Source organism: Coturnix japonica, chromosome 2 (assembly GCF_001577835.2).
Source record: "Coturnix japonica isolate 7356 chromosome 2, Coturnix japonica 2.1, whole genome shotgun sequence".
NCBI lineage: Eukaryota > Metazoa > Chordata > Aves > Galliformes > Phasianidae > Coturnix > Coturnix japonica.
This window is the reverse complement of record NC_029517.1, coordinates 133,614,735-133,627,406: the sequence shown is the minus strand read 5'-3', so window position 1 is coordinate 133,627,406 and position 12,672 is coordinate 133,614,735. Positions and strand designations below refer to the sequence as shown.

The 12,672-nt window shown below is 45.6% G+C and overlaps 1 protein-coding gene across 1 annotated transcript; it reads left to right on the top strand.

Annotated features, from left to right (window-relative positions):
• Nucleotides 1–473: 473 nt before the first annotated feature.
• On the top strand, nucleotides 474–6,587 carry LOC107310625 (lymphocyte antigen 6E). The gene is made up of 3 exons (XM_015856443.2): nucleotides 474–617; nucleotides 4,600–4,719; nucleotides 5,756–6,587. The coding sequence occupies exons 1-3, from the start codon at nucleotides 566–568 to the stop codon at nucleotides 5,962–5,964; spliced, it is 381 nt and encodes a 126-aa protein (XP_015711929.1). The 5' UTR covers nucleotides 474–565; the 3' UTR covers nucleotides 5,965–6,587.
• Nucleotides 6,588–12,672: the final 6,085 nt, after the last annotated feature.

Below are 12,672 nucleotides of genomic sequence, written 5' to 3'. Positions count from 1 at the left end.
GGAGTCTTGCATGAACAGAAAGAGCTGCAGACACATGCAGGGTGGTTGTGGACGTATCAGGAGCACAAGCGCACGCAGGGGATCTGTGCATGTGTGTTTTGGGGACACAAATACAGTGGGTGAAAACAGCTGTGAATGCAAAGAGTTGTGAATGCAAAGAGTTGTGAATGCAAAGAGGGTTATGCACGAGTGAGGATCTGCATGCTAGGGGTTCCCCTGCTGAATGCCCTTCCCCCAGGGAAATCGAGCGAAAAAGCCTTGAAATGGGAGCAGGGATGTAAAGGGGCCAGAGGGGAAGCTGGCTTTACTCCTACGAAGCCTCTGATCAACCCGCCAGCCACCCCCACGATTAACGACTACCCCTTTCCCGGCCTCCGGAGCGATGGAGCGGGGAAACGAAACCAGCGAAGGCCGGGGGGGAGGAGGGGGAGGGCGGCGCGGGGCGTGGAGGCGGACCGCTGGGCGGCGCCGCTGCCCATTCCCTCCTCCAAAGCTCATCTCTATCGCTAGCGTTGCTCGCTGCTTGTCTCTTTGCGCATCTCCTCGTCCCCCCCATCGCAGCACCATGAAGGCGTTACTGCTCGCCGTGTTGGCTGCGGTGCTGTGCGTGGAGAGAGGTAAGAGGGCTACCCCAGGATATCACCAGCTTTTTCTCGTGGTTCTATAAGCTTTTCTCAAAGATTTTGCTTTGGGAGAGAATTAGTGGGGTTTGCGTCTTGCAGGCATGCGGGAATGAGTGAGGGCAGTGAAAGAGGTGTGGGGGAGTGGGGCTGAGCCATGCAGGGGGTTGGCGGAGGTTTTGGAAAGGGAGGGGGTCTTGCCAAGACCTCTCAGCAGTGTTTCCCTTGCATCTGGAACTTCAGTCTGTATTATAGGTGTGCACTTCCAGCTGTGTACGTCTGTATCTTGGAGCTTTTCCCAGTTTGCAGCTCGAACAAAGAGCCGGGGGTGGCTCCGCTCCCCCCTTTTCTCTGCAGCGAGTCGGGATAACGGCGCTGAAATGGGTTGAGATGATGCCGAGGGGAAGGGAGGAAGGAAGGTGTGGGGGGGGAGGAGATGGAGCCCTGCCCCGGTAATGGCAGGAGTAAAGTCTGGGCAGAACCGCTTGTGATTCTGGCTGCTGTTGTTCCCTGGGATTCTTAACGACAGGCTGATATGGCCAAGAGGGTGGGAGGTGGCACCCTCAAGGGACAGGGTCGTTTGGAGCACATCTTGGTGCTGCTCTTGAACCCATGGCCAACGTGCTGCCTGTTGCTGGGTGTGAAACAAGTTGGCTAAGTTGCAGGTCTGCAGTCTCCATGACTCGATTTCTGCCTAGCCGAACTCAATGGGGCCATGCAAAATGCTGCGTTGTTTTTTGTATGGCATTTCTTGGAGAAAAACAGACAAAGAGCAAATTGGGAGAATTTTGCATCGTCTGACCCTCTTGTCAGGAAGCACAGACACTCTCAGTGGCTCTCGAGGACACCAATGAGAAGAAAACAGTTGTTTTCTGCCCTTCTTACATCCCCCTTCTCTTGGGGTTTGTGAAGGAACTGGCTGTTAAAACACTGGGTTTCTATCAGAGCCCATTTAGCATGTGCTCAGGCCCAGGCAGGAAGAGGTTAATGCATTTCCCCCCTTCCCAGCCCCTTTAAAAGAAAATACCTACTTCCACTTAAGATTAGGTTCTTCTTACCCAGGCAAAAGGCTTTGCTGTGAGTTTGCTTTATCTACAAACATTTCCAGCACATCCAGTGAGGGTTTTCTTTTGCTTGGTTTTCAAAGTGCCCCGAAGAGCTGGCGTATGGTGTGTAAGAATCTTGTCTGAAAGCAATGTGAAGAAAAGGAACATTTGGCATAGGGATGAATGGAGAGCTGCCGAAGCAACAGTATTTTTCCGTATTTTTTCACTGGTGCTGCTGAGCTTTGGAGTGGGCTTTCAAAGGCTTTTTTGTTGTCCCTGCATTGCTCTTTGCAAGGAGGGGTTTCAACCTCTTATCAGAAGAATTATCCCAAATGATCTGCTCTGGTTTGGAAGCCCTTTGTTCCTCCAAGGAGCCAAGCAACAAACAAATAAACACATAAATTCTTCCTGTTGAAGAAAACTGCCTTTTCTAGCTGATGGAAACGAGGCTTTCCTTTTGCATTGTTCAGTTTTTTTTTTCCCTTTAGCCTTGAGCTGCAACTCTTTGCTCTGTCTCCAGCTGCGTAAAATAATTCTGCTCCCCTCTTGTGCCTTCTGTCTGAAGTATGCAGCCTTCTTGCTCTCCTCACTCTGCAGTTGGTCATTTAGTTCTGTTTTGCCTAAGCAGAAAGCAGCAGTAGTTAATTAAGACTGAATATTTCCTCTCTTAAACTATGCTGCAAGACTTACCCATCCTGGAAAGACTTAGTCTACCTTTAGACAAAGGGTAATAGATGTGTCAAAGGAAAAGGTGTGGACAAGGCAGTGTTAACATAGATTTAATGGCAGGGGATTTAGTGCCTGTAGGCACTTTTATTTGTGCACACAAATATTTATGATGTGTGTGTATCTGTAATCTTTAGGGCATAATGAATAGTACTGCGCCACTCAACTTCTGCATTCAGCATCACAAGCAAATGCTTAAGGGAATGGACGTGCTACCATAATGTTCGTGGGAAGTCTGTAATCCACTTAATTCCTGCTTGCAGATGATTCTCATGGGATGGAATGAGTTGCTTTGCCTTCTTGGGCCTCAGTTTGCCATCAGGGTGGTTGCAAGAGGAGTGGTTTGGGACAGTCAGCTGAAACTTGAGAGCAGGGATAGAGGAAAAGGAGGGAGCCAAGCTTTTCTTGGGTGTCTCAGGCTGATTTTTGGCCATTGAAGTGAAGAATGCAGTCCATAGAAATGGTGTTTATAGTCGGTGATGGCCTTGCAATGAGTGGCTCAGACCTACTTCTCTCTTAGTCCTCCTACTCTCCTAGACCCAAAGGTGTGTTCCAATGAGGAATCTCCCCTGAGGCCTTGACTCTACTGGTGGCCCTATAATCCCGGCTGTTCCATGTGGGTTGTGACTGCCCTGTTGACATGCTGGGGTAACACTGCTTTATTGCCAGGATCATTGGCCGATTGATGATGATGGTTGAAGGCTCTATGAGACAGTCCAGGAAATGTTTGCTGTGGGGTTGTGATGTTTGCTTCATCTCCAGTGTGTGACATACAGGCCTGCCCAATAACCTGCTTTGATTTGTTTCTGTCAGACTTGCTATTATGTTTTTCATTCTTTTTTTTTTTCCCCTGCCTTGACCATTGCTGCTCAAAAATCATTCTTCTGAGCACAGTCATTTTTCTTCCCAATTTTCCTGAAAAGGGCTTTTTATATTTTTATATTCTGAGAGAAACATGATTGAGAAGAACCTCAAGAGGTCATGCAGGCCCATAGCAGAGTGGGACAGCTGCTATCAACATTCTTCCAATTTATTCTTCAAAATATACCACAGCAGGGACTGCCAAGTCTTAGCAAAATCATCCAGGGCTTCTCTGATATCCCCTTCTTAGGCTAATCTGTTTACCATGGGGGTGAAGGGGATAAGGAGCAGGAGCAAGACAGCTTGTACTTCCTTCCATCCTGAATCTTCAACTCCTCCATTTTGCATCCTATAAACAAGGAAGAGAGAGGCAGGGCTTCACGGAAGAGTTTGCAGTCAGAATGCTCCAAAATCAGAGCCTGTCAAGCGCTGGGAGCAGACCAGCTCTCTGTGTATGTAGGTCAACAATTGCAGTGTGGATGTGATGTTCCTGTATGTAAAATACAGAGAAGATCATCTGTCCACTGCAAAATAACACATGTCTATGCTGAGTCACTGGTCCAGGCTGTTCCTGCAACCATTTCCCTCCACTGAGTGCTGTTTCCCAACCTTTGATTTCACATGGGCAGATGTGAAGGATATGAGATGGGAGCTATCCTAGTGCAATCCATTCCCCTAATGGAATTGCCCCAATTCATCTGGGGTCTGTCATGTAGAAAATCATGCTGATTTGTTCTCCCTTTGCCCCAGATTAGAAGAGTTAGTTGCATATGTCGTAGTGCTATGACTCTCTGGGTAGCAGGGCAGTGCAAGTCCTTGCAGGCCTTGCTGAAATGCTGGGCTTGCTTTTGCTAAGAAATCATTTCTATCATGTGTTAGCTTGAGCTTTATGCCCTACTGCCAAAGGCAGGCCATGAAAAGCTCAAACCTGTAGTCACATCACACCTGGGGCATTTCCCATCAGTGACCACTGTGGCAAAGGTGAGTAAGCTTAAATTTTAGACTCCAGCCTGCAAGCCTGAGCTTGTTTTTGTGATTCAGGTTGTCATGGACCTGCTCATGGTACAAATAGGCACATATTGTAAAAGTATTAGGCTGACCTGCAATTGCACTGAGCCTTTTATTGGCCAACCAACCAAAGTCTCCAACCAAGACCTTAAAATGTATTCCTTCTGCTTGTACCCTTCACTTGGCCAAATTTTGGGAACAAAAAGCCTGTCACAGATTGACACAGCAAGTGTGGGCTGTGGCTGGTTGCAATGAGTTCTGAGCGTTGTGAGGTGGGAGCCACAGCAGGGATATCTTTCCTCTGGCCCTTGACTTAAAGATGTGCCTTTTTCTTGCAGCCCACACGCTCATTTGCTTTTCGTGCTCGGATGCATCCTCCAACTGGGCCTGCCTGACACCTGTCAAGTGTGCAGAGAATGAAAATCACTGTGTGACAACGTACGTCGGAGTGGGAATCGGTGAGTGGCGATGGGACCTTCTGCCCTTCTTAGCTGGATCACCTGGGGAGGTGCAAGAAGGTTTTCTTTCGTTTGGTTGGAGAAAGTGATGCTTGGCTGCCAAGTGCTGGACCATCCCAGGGGTGCTGTATGAGGAACTTGCTGCCAAACCAAGTCACGTTAAAGCCCACGTGCGTGTGCTCGTGCTAGGAGTCTGAAGGGAATTTAGGAGTGGAGAGAGGAGGTTGCTGATGAATTCAGTGGAAGGGTAGAGGATTTCCTCTGCAGGAAATTCTAGGGTTACCCTTCCTGCTTTTGCCCAGTGCTGACTGCTGTTCTGGTTGTTATCTGTGAGTCCTTCCTTTGCTTTGCTTTCTCTGGGTGCAGCAGGATTCCCAGGAATTTGCAGATTCCTTCACCAATCACGGGCTTTACACAGGAGGGAACAGGCACCAGGAATAATCTGAAGGATCTCTCAGGCTGCTCTGGCTGGTGTCCTGGTGACATTGCAGAGCCCACGTTCCATCCTGGGTTGCCTCACTTTCCTCCAACCTCTGCTTCTGGCATGCAGGTGGGAAGAGAGTTTCAAACCCAAGTTTTGCAGCCCGTAATGTGGGCGGCTTGTGCGTGCATAAACAAGAGGCTGGGAGCTTTTATAAGCCTGACACCTGCTTACGGCTTCCTGTTTCTTGTGCACACTGGTAAATGTGAGCTGTGCCAAGCTCAGAACACAGTGTATGCTCTCAAATCCCTCTCTGACTCTCCCAGTCTCACCTGAGGAGCCCTAGGATTGAGCTGGAGTGTGATTTTTGAGGTTATTTTTTTCACCACATTTCCAAATTCTGGCCAGCTGCCTGGAAGAAGTGTTGTGTACAACGAAAATTCAGCCAGGAGTGTTTCTCGAGGTGCAAAGACTTGACGTAGCTCACTGAGAAACTTCACAACCTCTGTGCTGCTTGTCTTTTCAGTACCGTTATTTCCTTTGCAAAACGTGATCAGAAAGCTGAAAGGTTTTAAACTCATCTCCTCTTTGCTCTTCTTCCCAACCTAAATTCAGGTGGCAAGTCTGGCCAGTCCATCTCCAAAGGCTGCTCTCCTATTTGCCCCAGTGCCGGGATTAACGTCGGCATTGCGGCTGCCTCCGTCTACTGCTGCGACTCCTTCCTCTGCAACATCAGTGGTTCCAGCAGTGTTAAAGCCAGCTATGCTGTTCTGGCCTTGGGGATCCTGGTTAGCTTTGTCTACGTCCTCAGGGCTCGTGAGTGATGGGGAAAGCCAAGGAAGACCCTGCGCCCGGGGACCTCTGCACCTCTGCAACATGGCGCCTTGTCTTCCATTGGCCATCACAGGTCTCGTTAGCTGATGTCTTCTCTATTGCTGCCTACAAGGAGATCTTCTACTTCTCAACAGGCTTCCAACAGTGATTGTTTCCCAGACTTTACGCTCTTCCAGTATCAAGAGACCTGAGTGGCTGGGCCTAACCCTTCTCCTCCTCCTTCGGACATACCCCACTGCACTCTATCACTTCCCAGTGGATTGTTTTGGAAGGGTTTCTGCTTTTTTTAACCTGTGCCCCCACTTTCTAATTTTGCTTAAAACAAGGTTGGGACTCACTGAGAAGCGATTGTCCCCAGACACTGCTCACTTCAGTGTTCAGATGGTCCTGGAGGTCCCTGTGGCACCATTGTGCCCCAACATGCCCCCCCCCAGGCATGGGGAACGCATGACCCCAGTGGAGACAAATTCCCAACCAATGCAGCTGGAATCTCTTTTTATAAATCACTTCCAATCTCGGGCTGACTTTTTCTGGAAAACAAATGACATGTACCTTGTCCCTCTGAGCTCTGTAAGTGCCAGACCTGAATAAACATGCTCCTGTTGTTACCTGAGCGGGGATGTGTACTTTGTGTGTTTCCTTGCTGCCACCAGAGAGATTAGGAACACTTGAGGAAAACTCGAATATTATGCCCAGCAGGAGAGCTTCTTACCCTCTCAAGTGTCTTTTGAGTGCTCCATCTCAGCAGTTCACCTCTGAGCAATGAGTTCACCTCCTCTCTGTCCCTCTCCTTTCTGAGAGCCCTGATAAAATACCCTTTGGCCAGCATGCTTCACATTGCTTTTTCCAGGTTCATTTTTTTGTGAAAAATGCCAGCTGTTGGGATCTGAGTCAACCCTAATTCTCCTGGCACTGCGAATTTGCCTTGTACAAGTTAGTCTGTGTAATACAGACACTTGATGCCTCAATTTCTGAGCTTAAAGACTTGGGATCATGATAATGGATAACTTCAATACCTAAATGCACCAGGGTAAAAGGTCTGTTTGCAAAACATAGTGAAGTCTGAGGCGAAGAGATGATTATTCAGATATTTAAGTTTAACCTGCAATCCCTGGATGGTCAATGGTGTCTGTGGACTACAGAAGGCGACTTCACCAAACTGGCCATATCTGCTGCCTTCCAGATCCCAGGATTTTCCCAGATCTCTCCACTGCATTGCTCCTGGAAGCTTTCAGCCATCCCATGGGAGATGCATCTTCCTGCTGCCTCCACGTTATGCTGGTTTCCTACCTACTTTTCCTGCCTGCTAGACTCAAAACGAGCCAAAAGTGAGCCTTAATCTTAGGCGAAAGTTTGTAGTCATTTTCATGGTTTGATCAGAATTGCGCTGGGCTCTTTTTTCTAGAAGCAAAAGTCAGGTGTAATATTTGGTACTTTTCAGCCTTGCCCCCCTTTCCTTTGATTGTGTTTTTTCTATTTTGTGTCAGAAAGAATGAACTCCTAAGTGGCACACGCTGTTCAATTATAACCTCTGTCCCCACTTAAAATGAGTAATGAACAACTTATCAATGAAAGATGCGTGCAGTTGTATAGACATCTTACAACAAAAGCATTATCATGTCTTTGCTTCCTCAGTTTGCTCCGTATCTATTAATTAAGCTGTCATAGATGCTAATGATGGGGTATACAACAGGAATGGCTGGGTGATCGTGAATGCAACCCACTATTAGGTGATGAGTTCAGTAAGAACGCATGATAGTCTATTATCTCACTAGGCTTGAGATTTGCCTTCCTCTGCTTATCTCAGCCTCCATCATCTTCCAGGTTTAGCAAGGCTCAATCCTGCTTGAGGTGCACTGTAATCCAGTGTCCAGCCCTCTGCTATGCGCAGTAGCATGTGGCAAGCCATGGGGGAAGTTCACAGGGGTGGGGCAGTTAATATCCCCTTCTGAGAGGGTTAAAAACCCTTTATTTTTTTCAGGATAAAGTTGTTCCTCACTGCTTGATGTGTGTAGATGCTGAAGTTCCTGTGGGATGTGGATCAGAGGGACGGGGATACCATCACGTGAGTCCAAGGCAGCACCCAGAGTGTTCTACCTATCATCAGTGGGACTCTGGCTCTTCTAGCTACCTGCTCATCTTTTGGACTCAAATTATGCTTGCAATAGCAAGGAGAGAGCTGGACTTCAAAGCCACCAGCATAGTTATGTCCTAATGCATGTTCATGCCTTTACAAGGCAGCCCTGAGGCTGTCACACTAGAGAATGCCATGTGATAAAGCTAAGAGAAGGACTGGAAGGCATGGTCACTTCTTCCAATCATAGAATTATAGAATATCCCAAGTTGGAAGGGACCCATAGCAATTACTGAATGCAACTCATGGCTCTACTCAGGACCACCTGAAAATCAGACCAATGGCCCATTACTTATTTTGGCATTTCAGAGCTTCCTCACAACAAGGAATTGCTTATACAAAGGAACAAGGGTGCAGAGTGGTCAGCAGGCTATATAACCTATAGAAATACGTTAACATTAATGGCATTGCCAAGAAATGTGATCTGAAGGTTAATTTGCATGTGTTCTTAAGCATATAGATGGTAAATAGATTGCACATGGAGATGGTTTTTTCTTCCTTTTCACTTTCATTTTCCTTTTCTCCCTTGCATGGTATATTCTTGTACACTTAGTATGGGGGAGAAGAGAGATTTGTAATTTTTCCTTTCAAACACAGCTGGTAAAGATCACTTTGATTGATATATATGCATTTGAGAGACAGGGAGGGTATGGCAGCCTGTCAAGTGCAAGAGATGTAATTCAATAGTTTAATTCCAGGCATCGTATGAACAGTTCTCACTGTAGATGCTTTCTTTTTTACCCCTGAATCTCCAGCACCTGAAATCAGATGAGAACCGTAGCTGTCATAAAGCCCAGAGGTGAAAAGCCTCAAAATATGCAAATGTAGTAATTAAAAAACATTAACAACATGAAGAAAATAGAGTAAGATCCCAGCATTTACAGAGCATTGAAACTGGAGACTTGTCAAACCAAATGGCTGATTTGGAGCTGGAGGGCCATGATGGGACAGCCCTTAAGTGCTTTGAATATGTTTACTTGGCTTGTGGAATTAGAGATTGAAATCTTTGTGGAAATCTCAGATCTTCACTTTTTCAGACCAGAAAAAGGCTTAATGGGGAGACAGCTTTGCTTTATATAAAATACCCTGGAGCAATTTTTACTGGAAAATGAGATCGGCTTAGGTCAAAAACTGCCCACTTCGGAGCACGCTAATGAGAAAATGGTTTCTCTGCTTCCATCCTGGAAATGGCTGTATTTCAATGGCAGGTGCTGCCGCCTACCACTATGTTAACATCACAAGGGCTCCCATTTTTTATGTACTTTCTGTACATGCTTGAAGCTTACTGCAGCTCCAGTGCTTCCTGCTCAAGTTCAACTGGGCTTGCTCTTTGCTGAAAGGAAGACTTAAAAAATGAACAGCGTTCTTCCAAAAGTGTTTTTGAGATTCTTTTCTTACAAAAGGACAGACCTTCTCCTTTTGGAATATAATAGACTTCATGTGATTTCCTTGAACAAACAGCAAGAATAAATATTTCCAATTGCTTGATCCTGATATGCAGAGGATGTCCTTGCTTGGTGTTGATTCATTCAAGTTATGTGTTACCTGAGATAACTTTCTTCCTGGAGACTTTTGCAATGGAGATGGCTGTGGTCCCACCAACACTGCATGATCCGTGGAGGTCGTGCTTTCATTCTGGAGTGAGATACAGCTGTCCCTGCTCTCCCATCTCTGGAGAAGGAAGATGTGATACTCAACTGAATGCCTGGATGTTTTGAGCACTGTTTCAAGACCTTCAGTCTTGTGATCTCAATGATTTGCCTGCTGCAGTTGGGTTCTTTCACTGCAGGTTATGTAGGTCTTGACTATTTTCCTTTGAGGAACTGCTTTCCCATCTGAAATGCTGTTGTTTGAGGGTCTCAAACTGAAAGAGAGTGCTCAAGTCTGCATTTTGCTGGGAGTATTTATGGCGCACAGGCAAACAAAGCCCTGGGTCAACCCTGCCATCTACTGGTTTTTGCTAGACCTGGTAGAGATGCTTTGAAGCCAAGATCTCACAGGTCAAGGAGAAAACCTTAATACAAACGAAATAGAGAATCGGGACCCAAGGGTGAGCTACCTTTAACCACATAATTGCATGCAAAGCAGAAAACGAGAGGCTTCAGAAGTTGATGGAATGTATTAATTTGTCCAACTCTGTGCCGTTAGTGTCAATTGAGAATTAAAAAGCATAATAGGCTTCCCAGGTCCAACGTTTTCCGAGCACATTTCCAGCCCCAAACCTACCAGTTAATCAAAACTGAAACACTTCATGAAAATATAATAAGGCCAATAAAGTGTTGCAGAAGAAAATATTAATGCATTTTATTCCAGCTTTGTTGAATTATTTCATTTCACTGAGATGGTTACCAAGAAATGTCAATTTTACTAATGCATATGCGTGAGCTTTGTAACTGTGTGTTACCTTTATTGTAAGAGAATAAGAAGAATAAAGACATATTGATTTCTTTCAATATATTAACATAAATATACATGTAGTGTATGTTACATAATGCTTGTTATAATCCTCTAATAAAATTATACGGAATTAATAGAAAAATTACACTTCGAACAATTTCTTTTGGATGGTTCTGAGTTATAGATATTCATTACAGAATATTGCTTTGGGTTGAATCCAAAGCCTAGGTTTGGGGGTTGCAGGCTGGCCGTAAGGAGTGTAGCTATGAAGCTGAGCCTATGGACTTTAGGAAGGGATAAGTTTATACTTATCATATCAAGGTCATTGGAGTCTCTTCCTGATGATGGACAAAGGCCAGGGATTGCCTGTCTCAAGGGACCCTAACTCAGTATCATGGAAGAATGAGGTTACATTGCCTGAGCAATACATAGTAAATGTAGAATAACAGCAATGGGTTTCTTAGGCCTGAAACAAAGAAATAAATATTTTTCTCCGGATAACTCAACCTGGAATTTGCTCTTCCTGGGATAGGATCTTCTCCAGTGCTCTTCCATGCTTTGTAGCCTCATTTATGAGTGTTTTTGGGGATTCTGTTTCTCTAGATCTGAGAGAAAACCGTTAATGTTTTGACTCTGAGGTACTCAAGCTGTTTTCTTCATTAAAATCCATATTTCTAGGACCCTTGCTGAGCTCAGACAAGCTAAACTCGCTAGTTATAGGAGAGACATCCATTCAGTATCACTATTTGGAGAAAGAAAACAAAAACCAAGGGCAGTAACCCAATGGATGTATGGTGGAACCTACCATGTGACCACTTGGCAATGCTCAGGGCATTTATCAGGGCTTGGCATAGATCATGGATTACATGTTGGAATTCAACTCATGCCTTATTCAAAGCAGCTTACAAATATATGTGTGTGTGTGTGTGTGTAATTTTTTTCCCCTTTCTCTTTTTCGTATGTATATAAATAATAATCCTAAAAATCTTCCCTTTGGGAAATGGGGCCAGAATCAGGCATTTGCCTTTTCTTCTCTTGCCAGAAGGTGGCAGTGGCAGGCCCCAGATCCTCAGTAGGATGCCCTGGATGCGTTGATGTACCAGGACTGCAAACCCACTTCTGCTAAGGGAAATGATACAAGAAGAAGCTTATCTGGAGTCTGGAGAGGAGGAAAAAGTATGTTAATTCAGCATGTATCCCAAGCATGGTGACACCATGGACTCTCTGGGTATCTATCTCTGTTTTTGAACACTCACGTGGAGAAATATTTGTCCTTATATTGGATCAGAATTTCTATTCCTACAGTCTGTGGGTAGTGCTGCTTGTTGTTTAAATAGGCAACTCAAGGACAGCCCAAGATAATCTTTTCTCTGCCCCTCTTTTAGCTCGCATGTTGTTAAACCCTCAGAGCCTTCTTTTCCATGCTGAACAACTCAAGGTTCTGTCATGGATGGTTACAGACCATTTGGAAAGGACAGGCTGGGAAAATGAGGAAGCAAAGTAACCCCTCATGTGAGAGAAGCTGAAATGCCTGAAGCTCTACCTGGGGATGAGTGATGAGTTGGTTGTCCTATCACTATCAGACCATGCAAAAATTTGGTCCCCCTCCTGCTTATAAGCTACCTTCAAGTACTAGAAAGCCACAGCTAGGTTTCCATGAAGTCTTCTCCTCTCCAAGCTAAACAAGTCCCATTCCCTCTATCTGCCTTCATAGGAGAGGTGCTCCAGGCTCTCCTCTGAACTCACTCCAACAGCTCCGCATCTTTCCTGAGGGATCCAGGCCTGGATACAGTACTTCAGATGGGACCTTACAAGGACAGAGTTGAAGTACGTTCAGGTGCCTCTAGATGGAACCCCTTCCTTCTGTTGTATCAACTGCAGCCCTAAGGTTGGTGTCATCAGCAGACTCGTTGAGGGTGAATCATTGAGTCCAACTCCTGGCTCCATGCAGGACCACCAAGAATTCAAACTGTATTTCTGAGAGAGTTGTCCAAATGTTCCTTGAATTCCATCAATATGGTTCCATGACCACTTGCCTGGGCAACCTATTCCAGTTCCCAACAAACCTCTTCTTAATGTCTTTAAAAAATTATGGCAAATGGGAGAGACTCCTGATGACTAGAAGGAAGCAAACATCAGACCTCTATTAAATAAGATCAAGGAGAAT